The 24,773-nt window shown below is 37.7% G+C and overlaps 1 protein-coding gene across 1 annotated transcript in view; it reads left to right on the top strand.

Moving 5' to 3' along the window:
* The window catches only part of C9 (complement C9), an 83,431-nt gene that overhangs the window by 10,378 nt on the left and 48,280 nt on the right, over nucleotides 1-24,773 (top strand). The window contains exons 2-5 of the mRNA XM_001084671.5: nucleotides 5,517-5,622; nucleotides 6,013-6,157; nucleotides 6,430-6,577; nucleotides 14,452-14,590. Coding sequence (XP_001084671.3) covers nucleotides 5,517-5,622; nucleotides 6,013-6,157; nucleotides 6,430-6,577; nucleotides 14,452-14,590 — 538 coding nt within the window. The remainder of the gene's footprint in view (nucleotides 1-5,516; nucleotides 5,623-6,012; nucleotides 6,158-6,429; nucleotides 6,578-14,451; nucleotides 14,591-24,773) is intronic.

Raw genomic sequence — 24,773 nt, 5'->3', positions numbered from 1 at the left:
TCCTGAGTACCTTTTAAGTTCCAGGTATTTGATATGCAAGCTGAACAAAACAGGAAAGTCCCCAGGCTCACTGGTATGTTTAGCTAAAATGTAAACTTCTACTTTGGGGATCATGTTTTTGGTTTTGTTTTGTTTTGAACACCATTGTAACTCCCATGCTTAGCCAATAATAGGAAATTAATACATATTTGATGAATGAATAGATAAATGATGAGTGAATAATTAATTCAGTGAAATATGAGAACAAGACGCTATAAGAATATGTACATAGAAAACTAAATTACACCAGGAGGTTAAGGCAGATTCTCAGAAAAAAAAAATAATGTATGTCCAAGATGAGATCAATGTAGTGAATAACGAATAGCATGGTTAAAAGCCTGAAGACATGAGAAAAAGTGGCTTGTCTTGAAATTTTAATGTTCAGTGTAGCTGGAGCTTAAGTGGAGAAAAGTAAAGTTGGAGAATTAGGAAGGGGATAGACCATGTAGAGCTCTCTAGGGAATGTGCTTTTGTTTCCTATCACAGCTGTAACAAATTACCACAAACATAGTGGCTTAAAACACAAATTTATTATCTAACAGTTCTAGAAGTCAGAAAATTGCATTAAGTTTCACTGGGCTAAAATCAAGGTGCCAGCAGGGCTGGATTCCTTTCTGGAGGCTCTAAAGAAAAATCATGTCCTTGCTATTCCCAGATTCTACAGCTGCCTTTGCTTCTTGGCTCATTGCCCTCTTCTTCCATCTTCAGAGCCAGCAACAGCAGGTGGAATCCCTTTTCATGCTTTGAATTTCTCCTGCCTTTTTTGTCTTCACATCTCTCTCACCCACTCTTCTCCTTTAACGAGCCCATGTAATCAGAGTGGGTCCAACCAAATAATACAGGATGATCTCCCCATAATCACATTTGCAAAGCCCCCTTTGCCGCGTAAGGCAACATATTCACAGGTACCAGGAATTGGAACAGGGATATCTTTGAGAGTTGTTTTTCTGCCTATTGCATTATGTTTAAAAAAACTTAGACTTCATCACAAGAGTGGTGGGAAGCTACTGAAGGTTTCTGGTAACTGAATGGTAAGATCAAATTTGCATTTTTAAAAGACCCCTCTGGATGCCTTGTGGAAACTGAATTAGAGAGTAATTTTTGTAGTCATCTAGGAGATATATAAGGTTGGTGTAGACAAGAAAAAACATCTGAAAGAGATGAAGAGAATGGATGGATTTGAGAGTCATTTACAAGACTGTAAACAACAAATTTTTGTTGATGGCATAGATGAGGACTGAAGTGCAGGATGAGACAAGTAGCACCAGGTCTCTAATTAGAATGACTGTCTAAATGGAAGTGCCATTTACCAAGACAATAAATACAAGGGAGAAGCATATTTGAGAGGGGAGAAAAATTAATGCACTTATTTGGGAATGCATTGAGTTCAATAAGCCATGAAGACCTTCGAGTGCATGGTCCAATTGGAAGTTGTATTCAAAAGTGTAAAATTCAGGAAAGATGTCTGGGCTGCTGACTTATCTCTGGGTGTCTGATATGGTTTGGCTCTGTGTCCCTACCCAAATCTCATGTCAAATTGTAATTCCCATGTGTTGAAGGACAGGTATAGTGAAAGGTGATTTAATTATGGGAGTGGACTTCCCCCTTACTGTTCTTGTGATGGAGTTCTCATGAGATCTGGTTGTTTAGAACTATGTAGTACTTCTCCCTTCACTCTCTATCTCTTGTGCTATGTGAAGATGTGCTTGCTTCCCCTTCACCCTTCCCCCATGATTGTGTTTCTTGAGGCCTCCCCGGCCATGCCTCCTATACAGCCTGTGGAACTCTGTGTCAATTCAACCTTTCTTCTTTAGAAGTTACCCAGTCTCAGGTAGTTCTTTATAGCCATGTGAGAACAGACTAATACAGAAAATTGGTAACAAGAGTAGGACATTGCTTTAAAGATACTTGAAAATGTGGAAGTGACTTTGGAACTGGGTAACAGGCAGAGGTTGGAAGAGTTTGGAGGGCTTGGAAGAAGACAGGAAGGGAAGATGAGAGAAAATTTGGAACTTCCTAGAGATTTGTTGAATGAATTTGGCCAAAATGCTGATAGTGATATTTACAATGAAATCCAGGCTGAGGTGGTCTCAGATGGAGATGAGGAACTTATTGGGAACTAGAGCAAAGGTCCTCTTGCTATGTTTTATCAAAGAGATTGGTGGCATTGTGCCCCTGCTATAGGGATCTGTGGAACTTTGAACTTGAGAGAGATGATTTAGGGTATCTGGTAGAAGAAATTTCTAAGCAGCAAAGTGTTCAGGATATGGCCTGGCTGCTTCTAAAATCCTATGCTCATTTGCATAAGCAAAGAGAACTTATATTTAAATAGGAAGGAGAGTGTAAAAGTTTGGGAAATTTGTAGCCTGACCATGAGGTGGAAAAGAGAAACTCATTTTCTGGGGAGAAATTCCAGTCAACTGCAGATATTTGCAAAACTAAAGAGGAGCCAAATGTTAATAGCCGAGACAAAGGGGAAAATGCCTTCAGGGCATTTCAGAGACCTTTGTGGTAGCCCCTTCTATCACAGGCTTGGATATCTAGGAGGTGAAAATGATTTCATGGAGTAGGCCCAGGGCCCCACTGCTCTGTGCAACCTTGGGACATGGTACCCTGCATTACAGCTGCTCCAACTCTAGCTGTTCCTAAAAGGGGCCAAGGTACAGCTAAGGCCATTGCTTCAAAGAGTACAAACCCAAGCCTTGGTGGCTTCCACATGGTGTTGAACCTGCAAGTACACAGAAGGGAAGAGTTCAGGTTTGGGAACCTCCACCTAGATTTCAGAGGATGTATAGAAACGCCTGGATGTCCAGGCAGAAATTTGCTATAGGGACAGGGCCCTTGTGGAGAACCTCTACTTGGGCAATGTGAAGGAAAAGTGTCAGATTTGAGCCCCTGCACAGAGTCCCCACTGGGGCAATGCCTAGTAGAACTGTGAGAAGAGGGCCACCATCCTCCAGACCCCAGATTGGTAGATTCACCAGCAACTTGTCCTGTGTACCTGGAAAAGTTGCAGGCACTCAATGTCAGCCCATGAAAGCAGCTGCAGGTGTTACTCTGCAGCGGCACAGAAGCAGAGCTGCTCCTTGCATCCACATTCCCTGAACATGAGAAATGGAGTCAAAAGAGATCATTCTGGAGCTTTAAGATTTAATGTCTGTCCAACTGGGTTTTGGACTTGCATGGTGCCTGTAGCCCCTATCTGTTGGCTGATTTCTCTTTTTTGGAAAGGGACCATTTACCCTATGCCTGTACCCCCATTGTACCTTGGAAGTAACTAATTTGATTTTGATTTTACAGGCTTATAGGCAGAAGGGACTTGCCTTGTCTCAGATGAAACTTTCAACTTGGACTTTTGAGTTAATGCTGGAATAAGTTAAGACTTTAGGGGACTGTTGGGAAGGCATCATTGTGTTTTGAAATGTGAGAAGAACATGAGATTTTGGTGGGACCAGGGTGCAATGATACAGTTTGGCACTGTGCCCCCATCTCTCATGTTGAATTGTGATTCCCACATGTTCAAGGAGGAGCCTGGTGGAAAGTGATTGAATCATGGGGCTGGACTTCCCTTTTGCTGTTCTCACGATGGAGGTCTCATGAGACCTGGTTGTTAAAAACTGTGTAGTATTTCCCCCTTTGCTCTCTCTCTCCTGATGTTATGTGAAGCCGTGCTTGCTTACCCTTCACCCTTCTGCCATTATTGTAAGTTTCTGAGACCTTCCCAGTCATGCCTCCTGTACAGCCTGTGGGACTGTGAGTCAATTCAACCTCTTTTCTTTGTAAGTTACCTCGTCTCAGGTAGTTCTTTATAGCCATGTGAGAATAGACTAATACAGTGTCGTTAGCATAAACATGAAAACCAAAGTTCTGGGGAAAATATAGAGAAAAATAAAAGAGAGAGAGAGAGACATCCAAGGACAGGACCTTGAGGGAAAATAAGTATTTCAAGGACTACCAGAAGAAGGGGGCCTGCATAGAAAAGTAGGAGTACTAGGCAGAGAAGAAAAAAAGAAATGAAAAAAGAGCCTATAATCCAAGAGAAGAGAGTGTCCTGAAGAGCAACAGTGGTCAATACATTGAATGTCATGAAGCAGTCAGTAAGATAAGAACTGAAAGGAACAGTGAGGCACATGGTAGTCATCACGGACTTGTGCAAGAGCAGTGTTCACAGGGCAGGATGGCTGAGAAGTGTTTGGGATGTAAGAAACAAGAGATGAGGGTGCTAACTACTTTCTCAAGAAATATGGCTAAAAAGAAAATAGAATTTAGGAGTAACTAAAAGGGCATGTAGAGATTGAAGGAGGAGATAAGACTTGTTCTTCGGATGACAAAAAAACATAAATGTGTTTCAAGCAATTATTCTAAGAAGTGTTATTGTGAAGGGCAGGAGGGAGATGGGAGTGGCTGGAAGAAAATGTGAAATCAAGGAGGGTGCATGATTTGTTCATTCATTGGCTTTTTATGTTTAATGTCACAAACTTGAACAGTTTATACTACAGGTGGAAAGGAGAAAGTAGAGACGGAGAGTTTAAAAGGAACAAGATATTCAATGGATCTGAGTCTTCAACGGGAGCTGGGATCTAGAGCATTTGAGGAGAGATTGGCCTCGCCTAGCCTTTTCTGTGGTTTAAGAGGCTTAGCTATAGGAAGGATCAGTGTCAGGTCAGGCAAGTAGAAGTAGGGAATTTGTAGGATTCTTGTTTGGTGGTTTCTGGTTCTGTTGTGTTTTCTTTTTTTATAATTATCCCGGGTAATATTTCAACCAGAAGAGACTCAAATGGTGAACCAACAGAGAAAGGAAAGTTCAAAGCCAGAAAAGCACTGCTGAGCAGTGGGCCTGGGGGTGGAAAGGGAGGCATAAGTGCCAAAATATATGTTAAAACTCAGAAAGATCAGGGATAATTCCTGAAGTGAAGTGTGAAGTGGCAAAGCATCCAGTTTAGGGCATACAGAATACCAGAGAGGGGACGCCTGATTTATGAAGTGCCTGCTACAGGAATGGCTGGGCCTGGGCTGGCTGACTTAAATTTGCAAGAGAATGAGGTAACTTAGCCTCACCAGTCTCTTGGTGAGGGGTGGCGTATGGTGGATGGCAAGGAAGACACACACACAAAAAATAAAATCAGATTTCTAGCTTCATTAAGTTCATAATCTAGTTGGAAATATAAGATTAATCTATGTAAAACACCTGGAAAGATGCTTGGCTAATTTTCATCTTTGTCGTTATTTTGTTGTTTTAAATATTTGCATTGCTAGGAAGTTAAAAGTTAACTTACAATACAGACAAAAATTAAACAAAAAGATGAGTTGAAAATACAAAACAGCATGCAATTAAGGGTGAAATGAAATATACAGTAAAAAGATAAATGGTGTAATTTGAGAGGGGATAAAGTACAAAATGAACTGTGTTTGTGAAGACTTCTAGGAAACAAACATACACAATGGTCATTATAAACTGGCATGTTCTATTATCTTAGTTATGACCCACAGCCAACAGAAAGCCGTGGTTCCGCATCGCACATAGACTGCAGAATGAGCCCCTGGAGTGAATGGTCACAATGCGATCCTTGCCTCAGACAAATGGTAAGTGTTCATCTCCCTTCCCCACTGACCTCCCCAAATGGAAACTGTATTGCTAGCCTCTCCAGAAAAATGACTATGAGGCAGGGAGCCCCACAACTGAGTACCAAACCCAGAAAGAGGGATCAACATTCAAATGTATGTTGCTAACTCTTCCGGGAAATCTTTATGTTGTACAGAATACTAAATGAGTGTCCAGAGGACTCATCTGTATAAGAGGCTGCCAAACCTAGAATGCAGAGTGTTACCCTAAATGACATCAGTGACTTCTTCCACTGCTTCTATCTTAAAACCATTGACTCATTGGAGGGATATAGTTGTATGGATGCACCTTTAGACCATACACTTTTTTTGGCATTAGAAATTCTAATTATTCTAACTGATATTGTGCAGTTTCGTTCAAGAAGCATTGAGGTCTTCGGACAATTTAATGGGAAAAGTTGCACCGATGCTGTGGGAGACAGACGACAGTGTGTGCCCACAGAGCCCTGTGAGGATGCTGAGGATGACTGCGGAAATGACTTTCAATGCGGTACAGGTAATCTTTGTGCTCCAGTTGCTCATTGTGGGTTTCTGTGTGCCTTCCTGAATGAAAAGAAAAAAAAAAAAAAAAAAAAGCATATGCTTCTAGACACCTGGATTTCCAAGCGTGAAAGGCCCCCAAAACAACCATCTATATATTCTGTATGAAGAACTCAAATGTGTTTTTCTGAGACCTCACCTCCAGGGTTAAAGTGCATATGATAACTTCAGAAAGAAAGAAAAAATTTGGCATTTGACACATTGAGTCTTTCCTGATTTTGATGGCAGGCAGATGCATAAAGAGGCGACTCCTGTGTAATGGTGACAATGACTGTGGAGACTTTTCAGATGAGGATGATTGTGAAAGTGATCCCCGTCCCCCCTGCAGAGACAGAGTGGTAGAAGAGTCTGAGCTGGCACGAACAGCAGGCTACGGGTCTGTATTTTATTTGTACTTTTTCAGATGAAGATGAGTGAAAATGATCTCCATCTCTCTCACTGTGACAGACTGGTAGAAGCATTTGTGTGAGGGACGCAGGTGATACAGCTGATGGGTCTGTATTATTTTTGAACTACCTTTGAGCTTAAAGGAAGTGCTAAATAAGCATCTCAGGATAATTTGGACAAATTGCCTGGCCTCAGTAGGGGTCTGTAGACTGGACTAGATGATCAAGATTTTAGATGATTGTCTCTCAGTCGAGCAAGAGATGAAATCTCTCATTTAGGAACCTCTGGGAGACCACAGCAACATTGACATGACATGTTAACATTTGGAATGAATTTCCAATAGGAGATCGAGCAATTCAATTCAAATATTTGCATTGCTAGGAAGGCTGTCTTCCATTGGAACTTCTCCTGGATCTTGGGAGTTTCCAGCATTCTGGAGCTGACCCAGGAGGAATGTGATCAGAGGAAGCAGTTTTGATGCCAGAGGATGATTATGTTGAGGTTCTGGTTCTCATCATAGAGAACTGACATTTCACTCATTTTCCATACAAAACCTAGGGCCTCCGGACAGGTGGCTGTGATCTCAGATGGGATGTCTTGGAGTTTAGAACTCAGGACTATACAGAATAGAGAAATTCAGTTCTGTTCTGTTCTGTTCCATATATAGTCAGAGGGCATCCTAGGAATATCTACTACACGGCCTCTCTTAGTCATTCTGAGCGGATTTTTGTTTTTGTTTTTTGTTTTTTTTTTTAATACTTTAAGTTTTGGGTACATGTGCATAACGTGCAGGTTTGTTACATATGTATACTTGTGCCATGTTGGTGTGCTGCACCCATCAACTCGTCAGCACCCATCAACTCGTCATTTACATCAGGTATAACTCCCAATGCAATCCCACCCCCCTCCTCCCTCCCCCCTCCCCGTGATAGGCCCCGGTGTGTGATGTTCCCCTTCCCGAGTCCAAGTGATCTCATTGTTCAGTTCCCACTTATGAGTGAGAACATGCAGTGTTTGGTACCATCAGAGTGAACAGGCAACCTATAGAATGGGAGAAAATTTTTGCAATCTACTTATCTGAGCTGTTTTTGATAAATGTGGATTTGTTGCTGTTTTTGGTAAAAGTGGATTTGTTGGAAAATTGTCCTCAACAAAGACACGGTCATTATTCTACCCAGTAGTATATTGAAAGAGATGGTATATGACTTTATTTCCTCACCTATAATGTAATGTGTCTCCTCATAATTCCAGTGCCTGAGTCATAGTAGGTGCTCAGTAAATACTTGGTAGGTGGATAAATAGGCTAATTATTAATTAATGAATATCTATCAAGTGCTTTCTAAAATATTGTCAATTGGCATCAGGTAAGACTGAATTTCTTTTCAGGGACAGGACTCCAGTTCTGGGTATGGAGATGGGAAGATGAAAAAAGATAGGGGTGATGGTCAGAGCAAGACTGGTAGAAGGGTAATGCAGTGGTTCTCAATCAGTGGTAATTTTTTCCCCAGCAGACATTTGACAATATCTGGAGACCACTGTAGCTGTGACATCTTGGAGGGTGCGAGAACGGGGAGTGCTATTGTTATATAGTGGGTGGAGGCCACAGATGATGCTAAGCACAGGACAGCCTGACCCTAAGCGTCAGTGCCGCGGTTGAGAAACCCTACACTAAGGTACTAGGCAGTTCCTATGATAAGACCTCTATCAAGTTTAGCTAATGAAGGACATGTCTCCTCTTTCTAAGCCAAATGAAACTTCTACTTCTTAAGTCTAGGTAAGAAAAATATCCCAGGATACCAAGAGTCAGGTACCAGATAAAGCATTTCATGTGCCCTTCATACACTTTATACAGTCTTGTTCAAGCAACGTTCAAAATTACTTACAGTGCCTTTGGCCCTTAGCCTAAAGGTGGAAATCTTGAATCAAATGGATGATCTTAGGCCCCTAAGCTCAGCAGGCCCTCTTAGTAAATTGTAGGCAGTAAATGGTATGGGAGTTTTCCCAAACCTCATAACTAGATGATGGTGTGCTCAAATGAGTCCTGATTCTTTTTATTTATCTCCTCAGGGAAAGATTGTGAGTCCATGGTGAAAGCCCATTACTACTTTATTTTGCTTTAATTGAGATTCAAGAAACAATTTTCTCTTTAATCTCAATAAAACAGCTTAACATATGTTATTTATTCTCATTCAATGCAAATTTATAGTTTGTCTTATAGGAAAGGAATATAGAAATATTAGCCCATTTAGCTGAAAAACAATCATTCATAATCTATTGGTTTCCTTTGTTCAGGGAAAATAAAAATTTGTTGCATAGCATTTGCCAGGGAGTTTCATAATGAAGCAGGGTTAGCTAGGAATTCTTAAATATCTCACGCTTTAACACAGTCAGGGTTGGGGTTGGGGACTATCCCACAGCTGAGTCTTCAAGGCTGTGTAAGAAGGTAGGGCCCCAGCTATGGGGAAAGGTAAGAGCAAGGCTGGTAAAAATGGAAAATGCAGTAGGTCCTGATAGAATCAGTCCATCAACATTTTTTATTAAATTCCCCATTACCATGAGTAACAACCTATGTTAAATTTAGTCTTCATAAAACCTATTGTTCTATGACAACTTTCATTTGCATAATACTTTAAACTTTTCAAAGTATTTTTCCACACTGTATCTCCATAGATTTTCCTAATAATCCTGGGGGATTGTTAGAGGAGGTATTATATTCATTTTACAGATAAGAAATGAGTGAAATAAATAAGGCCGTTTGAATGATTAGTTTCTAGTAGAGCTGAAACAAGTTTCTCTGAGTCTCATAAAACTATATTTTTCTATTATACCACCTTACCCTCTCCTCGTTAAAACACCAACCAACACCCACAGTAGTTCCCTCACATCACTACAAAATCCGTAAGTCTTAACTTCAACACCTTAACTTCAAAGCAAAACTAACCTTAAAAAATGAAACTCCTTAAGGAGCTACTTATCACACAAATATTTGAATTAAGGAATATAGGAGAGTGGTATAAATCAGTAATTAGTATTTAGGAAGAGGTTTCAAAACAACATTTATTGTTATATTTGTAATAGTCTTTCATACCATTAATGTTGCATGTTTACTTACTATAAACCTCCCGTATTCTTATATGGAGCTGCAGATTCTTTGCGAAATAGAGGTAATAGGAGTAAACTCCCTAATTATAGCAACATGCTTATAAACTACATCTACCCAATTCAATCTGGACAACCTCAACAAGTCCTATCAATAGTCACATACAGTTAGATTCTTCTACATGTGAAAGTCACAAACACTCATGGTAATTAATTTACACTGTTTTCATTTGAAGGCCTCTCACACCTATGTTCTTATGCCAGGAGAACTGAGTTGTATCACAAATGTTTCAGCCTCTTATTTGAAGGCATCTGAGATTCTCCAGAAGTGTTTAGGGAAATCCCTCAGCCCATCTTGCATTCATTGAAAAGGCATAAATCCAGCCAACTGTAAGTGATGTACAATATGCAAGGAATTATTTTTTTGTGATCTAAGCATAACACCACTTCTGTGAAGGGAGCTTTCTCTTCAGTTCACCTGGTAAATTGGAACTGCCTGTGGTTCTAGATGCACGTGTGAAAACAGGCATCTCTAAGCACTGCCAAAGAACATATGTTTTTTTTTATTTCCCAGATGATGACTTTCCATCCATGAGAAATGTTCATGTTTCTTGGCAAAAAAAAATTGGCTTATTCTAGACTAGACTGGCTGTCCCTGTAGTAGTAGCACCAAGTCCAAAGCTTTTGAAACATTTATTCCTTAGTTGTGCCTTAGACTGTGGATCAACTTTATTGTAACTTTCCAGATGGGTCCAGCTAACTGGCCAATTTGATGATCTATAAAACAGTAACCTTCAAACTAGGATATACATACCACGGGGTACACAAAAACTTGCCAAGAGGAGACAAGTAAGTCTTAAGGTAATAGTTTCCTCAACTATTAATTATTTAGCTAAGCTAATAGTAAATCCTCAACTTCCGTATGTACATGTTTTTCACAAAATTAATAAGCATGACAATTCAGCTGCATCCAAGTTGTCAAGCCCACTCTCCTTTCTTGCTTTTTTAAACAATCACTTACTTCTTACTTTCTAAGAGCAGAGTATACTCCTCACCCATCTCACATTTACTACAGAGAGGGAAAAAAGAAAACAATAAACAACTCCAAATGTTAGTGCTCAACTGGACTCTGACACCTTGAAGTTTTGTGATCTCAAATTCTTTTTATCAACATTGAAAGATTACCTAATCAATTTTTAGATAATGGAGCAAAAAAAATTTTTTTGATGAAAGACCACTAACTATGGGATCTCTTTTTGGTATATAACTCAGAAAAAGGGATTAAAATTTGTGTGACATTTTTATAAGAACATTTATTTTATTCTTATCTACTTATTTATGTGAGTAAAGCTTCTCAGCACTTACAACTATAAAAGTGAAAAGTAGGAATCAAACTGATACTGAACGCCGTCTCTTCCTAGCACCATGAATGAATGAAGTAATATTCATTCATGGATACAGGAACCAACATATTAATTTAAAAAGAAGACTCATTCATTTCATTAAGATAGCTTTCCAATAAAATTTTACTTATGTTTAGTAATGATTTTTTAAAATTTACTATTAATAAAGAATTTTTAATACTTAGACCCTATGGTCAAAGAGTATTTAATATTTTAAAATTTCAATTAGTATCTTTTTGGTACAGAAAAGTATGACAAGGTAATTAATGAAAACTTTCAAAGATAAACTATATTACATTAGGTTAAAATTCTGTGGGGGAAATGGAATAGAAATATGAATTCAGGAATAAAAAGGGGCATAGAGTATATAGGAAGTCTGTGTGCCTTCTGTTCACTTTTGCTGTGAACCTAAAGCTGCTCTAAAAAGTAAAGCCTACTTAAAAAGCATAAATAAAAAGGAATAAAAATAACTAAAAAATTTCCAACTGTTAGAAAAATATCAGTGCTGTACGACCCAGCATCACTACAGCATTTATATTTATTGATTTTATTTTTAAAGTGGTAAAATAATTATATGTTAAAATACAAATAATAACAACATTATTAGGAATTATATTCTTTGCATCTACTTAATCTTAAGATGAAAAATATTAGATATCACACTAAAAATGTACAGGAAAACATAATTTATCAAAATTCCTTTATGGGGAGACGAACGGAATATCTGAAGACTATTACCCTCATCACATGCCATTTCCGTCTCTGAGCTCTTACCCACACATTTCTCCTGCACTAGCCCAATCCTAATTTACCCACCCCTCAAAACCCAAATCAAATCTTTCTTCTTCTAAAACTCTTTTAATGACGTTCCCATGGTGATTTCTTCCTCCAGAAGACTCAATGTGTAAAGCACTCACATGTACCGCTCATTGGGCACAAGTACAATCCTCCCTTTCTACCCATCAGGGATTGGTTCCAGGACTTCCCACATGTACAAAACTTTTAGGATGTTCAAGTACCTGATATAAAATGACATAGTATTCGCACATACCTATGTACATACTCCTGTACTCTTTAAATAATCTCTGGGTTACTTATAACACCTGATACAATGTAAATGTGATATAAATGGTGCTATACTATAAGGGAAAAAAGTTTGTACAATCTTATCATAGATGTAATTTTTTTCCAAATATTTTCAATCCATGATTGGTTGAATCCACAGACACAGAGCCCACAGATATGGAGGACTGACTGTGTATTCTTCCTTGGTCTAGTTTTTGAAATTGGTGATTTTATGTTCTACTCCTTAATTTGAACACAATTCGCGTGGAAGCAGAGAGTATATATAAACTATCTTAATATTCCTCCCTGCCAATTGCAAACGCTGTACCACACATAGATATGGTAGTCACCTAAGAGCTAATCATCAATATAAACAAAGGTTGATTTCATTGTTCACTGAAAACAAAGAGGTACAATGTCTCTGTTAATGTAGCTACACGGGATATGCAGTTCACTATCATATAAAGAAAATGTAGCTGAGGTCTTGTTTAAGAAACAACCCAGGTCACTTGCTTCCACTATTTTACCTCTTTGTGGTGGAGAGGTTGCGTCAAAACCTTAGTGATACAAAATAACTGTTTATTTCTCACAAGACTGGGCTTCACTGGGAGATTCGCCTCAAGCTGCAACAGCTGGGGTGGTTCTGCTTTTCACTGGGGTCAATGATAGCCAGGTTGAAGGGGCAGCGGCTACCCATTAGAAGCCCTTTTCAAGACAATGGCACGAATACACGAAAGTAAAGGCAATGAATGAGACCTCTTTATGCCCATGCTTTGAACTGGCCCACTGTCACTCTCAACTACATGCCATTGGCTAAAGTAAGTCACATGGCCAAGCACAAAGCCACTAGGGAGGGAAGTACACTTTGCCTGTGATAAGGTCATGGCAAGGGTGTAGATGCAGAGATGGGTAAAGAATTGGGACCAAAATTCTAATCTATCATGAGGAATAAGGTGTTTAAAAAAGTAAATCAAATATATAATTTATTTTCTTTTTTCTCATATTCAAATTAATAGGTCTAATTTTTGTCCCTATATGAGAACTTTAGGGCCATAGCATTTTTCATGAAAGGTATTTTGGTGGGACAAGCAGTGAGAGGTGGTCCATTTTATCTATATGTCAGCCTTGAGGAAGATATTTATGTGTCAGTTTGTTAACTTGCTTTCCATTAAAGTTGAACCACTTTAGATTCACTAGAACTTTGTAGATTCAAAGTTTATGTAAAATGTGCTATTTGTATAAAGATGTTGTTTTTAACTCACCCACTAGCAGCAGGAAACCCTTTCAATTATTTCTCTTGCATAAGCCATGGGTTTATGGTAAACTACCCACTCTTTGACAAATTGGTCTTAAAACCAACATCCAGATTTGTAATCCAGTTCATTGGAGTTAGGAATGTGGCCTAGGGCAATGGAAGAGTTTGTGTTTTTGTGCCAAGGTAAGTTACAGATTTGATCCGCAAACCTATTGGCCTCCCTGGCTTGGGGCCATTTATTCCAGATACAGCCTAGACAGCAATGACTGTTCCTCCAATTAACAGAGGTGTATTTCACAAGGAAATAACTGCTTCTTGTTCGTATATTGTTTCTAAGCCTAGAAGTAAAATTTAACTTTTTTTAAAAACTAAAGATTTATATTTATGAATGAAAGCTTGCCAAATAAAAATATTTTGCTGTGGGAAAAAATATAACTTTTGAGAATGCCTTTCCAGGATGCTGAAATTTTTGTGTTCAACTTGGAAAGTGTAATGGGAATAATACAAGCCTGGAGGGAATGAGGTTCTTGACAAGCAATGAGACAGCTGGAGGAAAAGGCTTAAGTTTAAAGAAAATGGGGAGGGAGAGAGAAAGCCCCAGTGTTGATTCATAGATGAAAAATTACATGCATATGTTATATTGGCCCCCTGAGATGCTCTGTTCTCAAATAATTTAAATAGTTGGTATTACAGCATCAGTTATTGGTTCACTAAGGGAGGTTAGGTAAGAGTTACAGCAGTGAAGTTAAAACTCCAGGAACCAGATGGTCCCATGTGCCTTACTTATTGCATTTCTTTCATTGCACTCTAAACAGTGCCTTAGTTGCCTAAAAGAGTTCATAAGGCCCTCCTAAGGTATGCTTTCTGCCAGGGACGCTGAGCCAAGGTGAACAGGCTCTTGCTTCTGTTTCTGATTATAGCACACACATATTGGGTGACGGTGACATGAACTGAAGCTGTCTCACTTTTTCCAGCTACAGAGGGCTGCCTTGCATTATGTTGTGCTATTTCCACTTCTGATACTACTCTGTTCATTCTCAGGATCAACATTTTAGGGATGGATCCCCTAAGCACACCTTTTGACAATGAGTTCTACAATGGACTCTGTAACCGGGATCGGGATGGAAACACTTTGACATACTACCGAAGACCCTGGAACGTGGCTTCTTTGATCTATGAAGTAAGTCTCCTCGGAGGAAAACACATTGTTCGACTTTTGGCTGAAAAATTGCTTCAATAAGTTTAGTACCAAACAATGCGAAAAACTCAGTAGAATGATAATTTCACAAGAACACAAGACTCAAAGAACAGGCGATGTAGTTTGGATCTCTCTAGAAACATACAATTGTGTCTTCTCAATCCTCAGTAACATGCACCTAGTGATAAAGATGTGGCAAATACCTAGACTCCATAGAAAGAATTATCTAAGGATCTAAGATAACTAAAAATTAAATCAGTGCTGATTTAAGTGGTGATAACATTGCTTCCATGCTACTTGAGTTTTGCTGTTATTGTTTGCTAGCCTCCTGATGAAAACTCACCTTTGCGTTGGTTTTCCTTCAGAATCCCCCTATGAAGAGCCTGCTTGACTAATGTGAGTGGCTATTTTCACTCACCTTAAACTCCTCTACCTCTTGAAAATGATTTATAAAAATGATTTTTACTCTAATCAACACTATTCCAAACTTAACTATCTTTCCTAAAGTCACCTAATTCTCTGGAACAATGACAGACTGTAGCCCTCCACCATTAAAAGGATTAATATTTATCACCTTTAGAGATTCCTTCTTTGTTCCAAACAAGATATAATAAATAATAATAATAAGCTTGTTCTGACCCAGGAGCTACAAGAGTCTGTTTCTTAAAATGGTCCCACTGGTAAAGGAGACCCTTAAGGTCTGCTTTATTCAGTTATTACAAGATTCTTATTGTTATCAGTCCCACCAGTTTGAAAAATGTGTATGCTTTTAAAGAAGCATGGTTAATATTCCTTTACTTTCTGAAAATATAATAAATCAGTCCCTACATATTGCAGCCAGAAGCATGTTTTCTCATGAATGCTAAGACTGTCGTATCTTGACCATTTGACTGGCATGTTTTTTTTCACATGTGGTCATGTTTCTTATACCTATAAGTCAGAATATAAGTCAGTTGCCAACAAATTTGAGGAAATCTTTTGGACTGTTGGTTTTTCCCCATAACACCACGTTAAACTTCTTTAAGCACAGATTTTTGGGATGGAAAGATGACAATCGTTTTTAAAAAGTATTACATACATTCTATTTTCTTAAATAGAAAATACCAAACATGGACGCCTTGGTCATTGCTGATGGGAGAAGGGTTATTGTTGTGTTGATTTAGTTTGTTTGGAGTTTAGTCTGCATTTTAGTTTTTCTGTTTTCACCACTGTGATCAACTCTTAGCTTCTCTAGTGGGGTAATAACTTGTATGACATAGGATGGTGAAGGCTAGGGGCTGCCCAGGACTGATCTTGAAGCCACATTTGGTGAGGAAACACTGCTTTCCCTTATCCATAACCCTGGAAACAGATGTGTTTCAGCATTTCAGAATGTTTGGGATTTTAGAAAGGTGATGTGGGGCTTACCTGTATATGATATACATCAAAGTGGAGTTTGAGCAGCATCGCATAGTCTAACACATCAATATTTCTGTAGCAAAACTAATCTATGTTCACATATGGTGGGAAAAATAAAGATTATAGATACCTTTTACTAGTTCAGGTGAGATTAATACCTCCAAAAAAGTTTGATGTCAAGCTTATTAGAAAGAAGATAGTAATTGTGAACTTGAATATTTATGTGGTGCCAACTGGGGTAGTGGGAGTTAAATAGGGATTGGCTAAGGCCTCCAAATCACTCCCTTGCTGCTCCCACTGCTGATAATCCCCTTATTCAAATCTGTTATGGTCTCAGAAAATAAGTAGCCAAATTTGTTATTATTATACATAAAAGAACCAAACTTTTATGAGGGGAAATATCTACTTTAACTCCTTAGAGGGAATTTTTTTCTTTAATTCCTACTACTTAATGAAATATGTCATTTACTTTCTCATGTGTATCAGTAATACCTGAAGGCAAATTATACATATTATACTTCTTTATAGCTTATTACCAATACCAACTCAATATAATACTCACCAGTTTTTGTTTGATGAAAAGATTTTTAACTCTTGCCTTAGTTACTTATTGGCAATAATTTATGGGCTTTCATTTTTGACAGAATGATACTGGTCCATCATAACATGGGAATACACCTAAATAATTACATCTTCTTATCATCCATTCATACTCTCTCATTTAGGGTCTTTCGTCTCAAATGGGCTGTGGTTCTAGAGCCACTCTGCTCAGGTTGAAATTCCACCTCTGCCCCTTAGTGCTGTAAAATCTCAGGCAAATTACTTATCATCATTGTGCCTCAGTTTCTTTATCTATAAAATAGAAATAATAATGCCTACCTCATGGAGATAAATGGGTCTAAATATGTGAAACACTCAGGAAGTCACTGGCATATAGCAAGCCCTCAGTAAACATTAGCTATTATTCGTTTTAGAATATAATTAGTAAAAGACTTAGCCAAAGCTAGGTACATAATTAGTGGTCACATAATAGGTCAAGATTTACTGACCACTTTATAAATTAACGGTAATGACCAAGAACAATTGTAGTCAGTAAAAAGGGGAGAGGGGAGTGGTGATTGCATTTATAACTTAGGTCCTTTTCTACTTACTTTTCTTTGGTTCTTTCTTCACTTTTGTTGTTGAATAATAATTTGTAAGCCTAACTCATGTTTCAAGTGTTCATTATAATTCTTCTTAAATCTGAGTCTCCATGAAAATGTAAGAATTGGTAGATGAACAAAAATTTGCAAAATGCACCCAGTTTATAAGTATACTTTTCACCCCAATCCTGCCAAAATCCTGGGTGACTTCAATAGCATGTGGGCTGCCAAGTATTTTTTGTTGCCTCATAACTTCCTATACCATTTTACTATAGCCACTCTTATTTCTAGCCACCTAACCCTTGACTTTGTATTTACCAGAATTTTGCTGTCTCTGAAATCTGAAAATCCAGCTTTTAAGCCTCTCATCTTATCACAATTGTCTAACCTCTCAGCTGTCACCCTCATTTATGCCCACAAACCTCTACTTGGCCTCATCTAGACCTTCAGGCTTTTTGGAATCTATTTTTCTCCTGGTGTATCTTGTTCCTCCTACTCTAAATTATTTTGTTCATCCAAGCTAGATCCATTTTGACTACATTTGCCAATATTAGCAGTGTCCTTGCTTTCCATTCCTCCTATAATCCAGAAAAACTCTGATTTGGGATGAACTTTATTATTTTCTGCCCTACTTATAAACTTATACTGCTGAACACTAAAGAGAAAATTATGCTCACACAAAAACAGCTAGCATTATAATTTCAACTGGATCCTCCACACTGTTCAGTAGGTCCATGATACCTTCTGAGGCTTTCCTCATTCTTGTTCTTCACAGGAGCAGGCTCAATCTTTCAGCAACACCGTCAAGCCTCTTACTGTTACTCACCGTCTTGATCCTGGGTGCAGCAGATGACATTAGCTCCAACTTAACAGAGAATACCCAAGTCTTAGGCAGGAGCTTTCCAAGTTGTTTCTTCAAAGTTATTCTATGTACTTACTTTGCTACTCGATCCATCTTTACATCCTTCTGTTCTCTCAGTAGGAAGTTATTCTTTCTCTTCCCTAGCCTGGATCCCACTCCAAGTACCTTGCTAGACATTCTACTAAGCCTCCACTCAACCTTTCCTTCTTTTTCCTTCCACTCTGGGCTTCATATATAAATATTTTTCAAGGGTCTCATCTAAAAAGAAACAAATGAAGAAACCTCTCCCATCTCTATATACCCATGTTGTCTACAGTTGCTATCTCAACATATGTGCATTGCATTTATTCCCCACTCTCTGTTATCTTGTGTCTATTCATTTTTCAACCCTCTTCAAGTCTATCTCAAGCTTATTTTGAGCTCCCTTTTGGAGAATCCTTAAATAGTATTGAACTCTTTCCAGAGTTCCTAGCTTGCTTCACTAATTTTTCTCTATATATTCTTCTTGAGTGATTTCCTTTTCCTTTTCTCCTATGGCTTCGATTTTCACTCTGTTTGATTGCATACAAATCCTATGTTACCAGCCCACATCTCTTTGAACTAGATGCTTGTATATCCAGTTGTCTGCCATTGTCACAGAGTCAACATACCTAAAACCGATAACCAATCTTACTCCCAATTTTCTGCTTCTTGCTCTTGAATTCTCTGTCTTGGTAAGTGGAAATAATATCGCCCTAGTCATCAAACTCAAAACCTGAAATCCCTCCTTAAGACATTCTTTACAGACTCATTTCCCTCAAAACCCACAATATCCAATCAGTCTTCAATTTCTATTATTATAATCTCCTTTAAATCTGTTTCTTATTCCCCATTCCCACTGCCACTGCCTTAAGCTGCCATCACTTCTCATGTAGGAATGACTCAAAATTGTCTTCTTAGTTTATAGCCTCTAGTTTTTCTCAACTTCAATCATTCCCCACATTTCAGTATAAAAATAATAAATCTGATCATTCTCCTTGCAGCTTAAATTTGGTGAGTGTCTATCTATAGCCTTCAGTGCAGTAGTCAGTCTCCTTGGCAAGGAGTACAAAGTCAATCCTGATCTGATTTTTGATTTTGCCACTCCACCCTCAGCTTTCTCCTCTGAATTCTCTATCTTCTAAAATGCTTCTCCTACAAATAAATGCAATATGCTTTGATTTTTTCTCTATTTTGCTGTATAATAAGTATTTTTTGGTTACTATCTCAGTCTTTTATTGACCACAGAATCCTGAAAAATTAATACTGTACACTATGCTAAATAAATGCCTATTGAATGAATAAAAAATTCATGCCAGCATATTAACAGTCTAAGTTAATATTTCTAATGAAGGCAAAGAACAAATATTTAATTGGAATTGCCATTAAAGTTGACAGCAAAATTGCAAGCAGAGGCTTAATAAACATTCCAACTATTCTTTCTACTGGCAACTTAAGCCCATTTAGAAAATCTAGCAGCAGATAAAGCTTACTACATACCTGGTCATTTGTCCTATGTTGATGTTTCTCAAGTGGAAAATATGTAGTCTTTCTCTACAGAAACTGCTATCTTGAAAGGGACTCTGTTCTACAAATAAACTCATGCATTCAAGGTTGAAGTCATAGGCAGGGGTCAACTCATGAAAGCACTCATGTACCATAATAAATACACTGAGCATAATCCTGAGCATAATGAGGGAGCCACTCCAGAGAGCAAGATGCTGAGACTTTCATTTTAGAACTTCGTGTTTTGTAGAAATAAATTTTAAGGGAACAAGACCAGAGGTAATGAGAACAGAAGGAGGGTATTTTATGGTCCAAGAAGCAGATGACAAAAGGCTAATCTGGGTCTGTAATAGTAGAGATGAAGAGGAAGGATAAAATCCAGCATATTTAAGAATTAAGAGATTAGTAATAAATTGGAGACAGTATAGCATATGATCAGTCACAAGGTTCTGAATTAAGACTCTCTGGGTTTAAATTTTGGTAAATTCCTCCACTTATCATCTATGTGAATTTGGGCAACTTAGTTATCTTTCCTGGATCTCAATTTCCATCATAAAATGGCATGATAGTAGTATACACTTCATAGAGTTTCAGAAATATTAAATGTGTTAATAACCATAAAGTGATTAGAACAGTGCCTATCACAAACTAAACTTTCTATAGATGGACCCTATAAAAATGGAAAGCCAAAAACAAACAAACAAATAGAAAAAACAACCACACACACATACACACAACCAGTGAATTATAGGCCATCAAAAGAGATGTGGGAAATTGGATGTGCAGGAAATCTACCAAAGAAGGAGTGGTTTCTATAATTTTGAGTTTGAGGGTCTATATGACATTAGATGGAGTTATCCTACAACAAGGAGATTATTTGAATCAAAATGGAGAGAATGATCTAAATTGTAAAAAGAGATCTAGGTGTCCATTAACATATACATGATCATTGCTTTTTTTTTTTTTTTTTTTTTTTTTTTTTTTTGAGATGGAGTCTCGCTCTGTTGCCCAGGCTGGAGTGCAGTGGCGCAATCTCGGCTCACTGCAACATCAGCCTCCCAGGTTTAAACGATCCTCCTGCCTCAGCCTCCTGAGTAGCTGAGATTAGAGGCGTGTGCTACCATGCCCAGCTAATTTTTGTATTTTAGTAGAGACGGGGTTTCACCATGTTGGTCAGGCTGGTTTCTAACTCCTGACCTCATGATCTGCCTGCCTTGGCCTCCCAAAGTGCTGGGATTACAAGAGTGAGCAACCGCGCCTGGTGATCATTGCATTCTTAAGAGTGCCTGAGATTACCCAAGAAATGTACAATGAGGGAGAAGAGAAGAACATAGAGACTGAAGTCCTGGAGCACACAAACGTTTAAGACTTAGGCAGAGAAAAAAAATTCTATAGATAATAGAGATGAATTGAACTTGTTATCCTTTACTAACTGTCAAATTACTCCAAAACTTAATGGCTAAATGGTTAAGAATGTGAGAGTATCTTGGCTAGATGGTTCTGGCAGAGGGGTGCCTCAAGAGGTTACAATGAATCTGTTCTTCATAGATTTCTCCTTTCAATTAGTGAGAGATGGCTTTGATAATAATACGTGATTTATGGTTTTATTATCCATTTGTACAAATAAAATTTTAATGACGTCTTCAACAGTTTTCTCTACTTACTCTCTATTTACAACTGCCCTCCAAACCTCTACAACTTGAACTCTGAAATATTTCTTGATCGTGTCTCTCTCTTCCATTTTTAGTGCCATAGGCAATGTTTATTTCTTTTCAAGGAGCATTATATGAACAAATTCTTAGACAGGATAACTTCAACTGACCCCTATAATATGTCTGCCTCCTAGAACATGCAAGCCACTTGACCTTCTGTCTCTGAATCTAGCTTCTCCAACATCTGTTTATTCAGTACTCATAAAGAAACTTCCTTCCATCTTTGTGCTTTTCTGCTTTCTGTAATCTTGCCCCTTGGTCTCCTCTTCTAAGACTTTTGCTTTTCTCTCTATGATGGTTACAAGTATTGGTCCATTTCATAATGCTTAACATTAAGCCTAGACGTCTTTTGGCATGGATGGATTTTTGCATTTCCCAATTCAGCTTTTGTTCCTATGCTCTCTGGGATGACCCCATCCTCACAGTTTCAGGCTGTACTCGCAACTACCCGGCATAGTGAGAGAGGCTACTTTTTCTTGAGTCATTCAACAACATCCTAATTGATACCCTGACCAACAATCTGTTATATTTGAAAGTGGCCCTCTACACTGCTGAGTTGATATTTGCCTTATGCCATTTCCTTTCTAGTCATTTCACATACAAGTGCAGGTGCCTACAAATTACACCCCTCTATCAAAAAGCCACGATGTCACCAGTATTGTTCTTTTTTCTCACGATTGCTTTAGCCATTCAAGATTTTCTGTGGTTCCATACAAATTTCAGGATTGTTCTTTTTATTTCTGTGGAAAATGACATAAAATTTTGATAGGGATTGCACTGAGTCTGTAGATCATATTGGGCAGTATTACTATTTTAACAATATTAATTATTTCAAACCATGAATATTGGATATCTTTCCATTGATTTGTATATTTTCCATTTCTTTCATCAATGTTTTATGAATTTCATCATACAGCTCTTTCATCTCCTTGGTTAAATTTATTCCTAAGTGTTTTCTTTTTAATTCTGTAGTAGATAGTATTTTTAAAAGTTTCTTTTTCAGATAGTTTGTAGCTAGTGAGTAGAAATGCAACTGATTTTGCATGTTGATTTTGTATCCTGCAACTTTACTGAATTTGTTAGTTCCTTTTCTTTTTTTTTTTTTTTTTTTTTTTTTGAGACGGAGTCTCGCTCTGTCACCCAGGCTGGAGTGCAGTGGCCGGATCTCAGCTCACTGCAAGCTCCGCCTCCCGGGTTCACGCCATTCTCCTGCCTCAGCCTCCCGAGTAGCTGGGACTACAGGCGCCTGCCACCTCGCCCGGCTAAGTTTTTTTTTTGTATTTTTAGTAGAGACGAGGTTTCACTGTGTTACCCAGGATGGTCTCGATCTCCTGACCTCGTGATCCGCCCGTCTCAGCCTCCCAAAGTGCTGGGATTACAGGCTTGAGCCACCGCGCCCGGCCTTCGAATTTGTTAGTTCTAATATTTTTTGTCTTTCTTTGTTTTTTGGGTGGAGTCTTTAGGGTTTTCTACATAAAAGATTATGTCATCTGCAGACAATTTTACTTCTTCCTTTCGGACTTAAGTGCCTTTTATCTCTTTCTTTTTCCTAATTGCTCTAGCTAAGACTTCTAGCACTATTTTGAACAGAAATAGAGTGGGCATCCTTGTCTTGTTCCTGACATCTGATAAAAATTTTCAGTTTTAACCACTGAGTATAATGGTCAATGTGGGCTTGTTGTATATGGCCTTTATTACGTTGAGATGCATTCCTTCTCTCCAACAAACCTAATTTGTTGCGAGTTTTCTAATCTTTAAATGACGTTGAATTTTATTGAATGCTTTTTCTACATCTATTGAGATGATCATATAATTTTTATCCTTCATTCCATTAATGTGGTGTATCACAATTGTTGATTTGCATATGTTAAACTATCCTTGCATCCTAGATATAAATCTCACTTGATCATTGTGTATGATCATTTTAATATATTTCTGAATTCAGTTTGTTTATATTTTATTGAAGATACATATACATATATGTTAATCACGGATATTAGTTTGTAATTTTCTTTTCTTGTAGTGTTTATGTCTGGCTTTGGTATCAGGGTAATGCTGGTCTTATAAAATGAATTTGGAAATATTCCCTCTTCTTCAATTCTTTGGAATATTTTAAGAAAGCCTAGGATTAGTTCTTCTTTAAATATCTGGTAGAATTCATCAGTGATGCCTTAAGGTTCTGGGCTTTTCTTTCATGAGAGACTTTTTGTAGTACTGATTCAATCTTTTTAATCATTATTGGTCTGCATTTTCTGTTTCTTCATAATTCTGTCTTGATAGGTTGTATGTTTCTAGGAATGTACCCATCTCTTCTAGGTTATTCAATTTCTTTGTGCATAATTTTTCATAGTAATATCTTATGTTTATTTACATTTCTGTGGTATCGGTTGTACAGCTGTCCCTAGGTATCTATGAGGAATTGGTTCCAGGACCACTCACAAATACCTAAATTCTTAGATGCTCATATAAAATGGTGTGATATTTGCATATACCCTACGCTCAGCCTCCAGCATAATTTAAATATCTCTAGATTACTTAGAATACCTAAGTCATGTAAGTGCTATTTAAATTTAAATAGTTGTTATACTGTAATGTTTAGATGATAATGACAAGGGAAATAGTTTGTACATGTTCAGTACAGATGCAACCATTGTAGAATCAACTACATTTTTGATCCGATGATGGTTGAATCCATGGATGCAAAATCCGCAGATATGAAGAGCCAACAGTAATATCTCCTCTTTCATTTCTGATTTTATTTGAGTCTTCTCTTTTCTTCCTGAGTTAGCCTAGCTAAAGGTTTGTTCATTTTGTTTCTTTTTTTAAAAACTAACTGTTGGTTTTCTTGGTCTTTTCTGTTCTTTTTCTGCTACCTATTTTATTTATTTCTGCTCTGATCTTTATTATTCTCTTACTTCAATTAATTTTAATTTAGTAAGCTTAGTTTGCCTTTCTTTTTCTAGTTCCTTAAGATATAATGATAGATTGTTTGAGAAATTCTTTTTTGATGTAGGCTTTTATTACTATAAACTTTTCTCTTAGAACTGCTTCTGCTGCATCCCATAAGTTTTGGGATGTTGTGTTTTCATTTTTATTTATTTTAAGATATTTTTAAACTTTTAATCTCTTTGTTGACTTATTGTTCAGGAACATGTTAATTTTTCCATATTTGTGAATTTTCCAAAATTTCTCCTGTTATTGATTTCTAGCTTCATACCATTGTGGTCAAAAGAGATCATTAATATTATTTTAATATTCTTAAAATGTTTAAGATTTGTTTTATGGCCTAATACATGATCTATCCACAAGAATGTTCCATGTGTGCTTAATAAAAACATGTATTATGTTACTTTGGATGGAATGTTCTGTGTATATTTGTTAGGTCTATCTGGACTAAAGTGTAGTTCAGTTCCAATGTTTCCTTAATAATTTTCTCTCCAGATGACCTGTCTATTGTTGAACGTGGAGTATTGAGAAGTTCCCTACTATTATTTTATTGCAGTTTGTCTCTCCTTTCAGATCTATTA

This window comes from Macaca mulatta, chromosome 6 (assembly GCF_049350105.2).
Source record: "Macaca mulatta isolate MMU2019108-1 chromosome 6, T2T-MMU8v2.0, whole genome shotgun sequence".
Classification (NCBI taxonomy): domain Eukaryota; kingdom Metazoa; phylum Chordata; class Mammalia; order Primates; family Cercopithecidae; genus Macaca; species Macaca mulatta.
The sequence above is the reverse complement of the archived record's forward strand: the minus strand, read 5'-3'. Positions and strand labels throughout refer to the sequence as shown.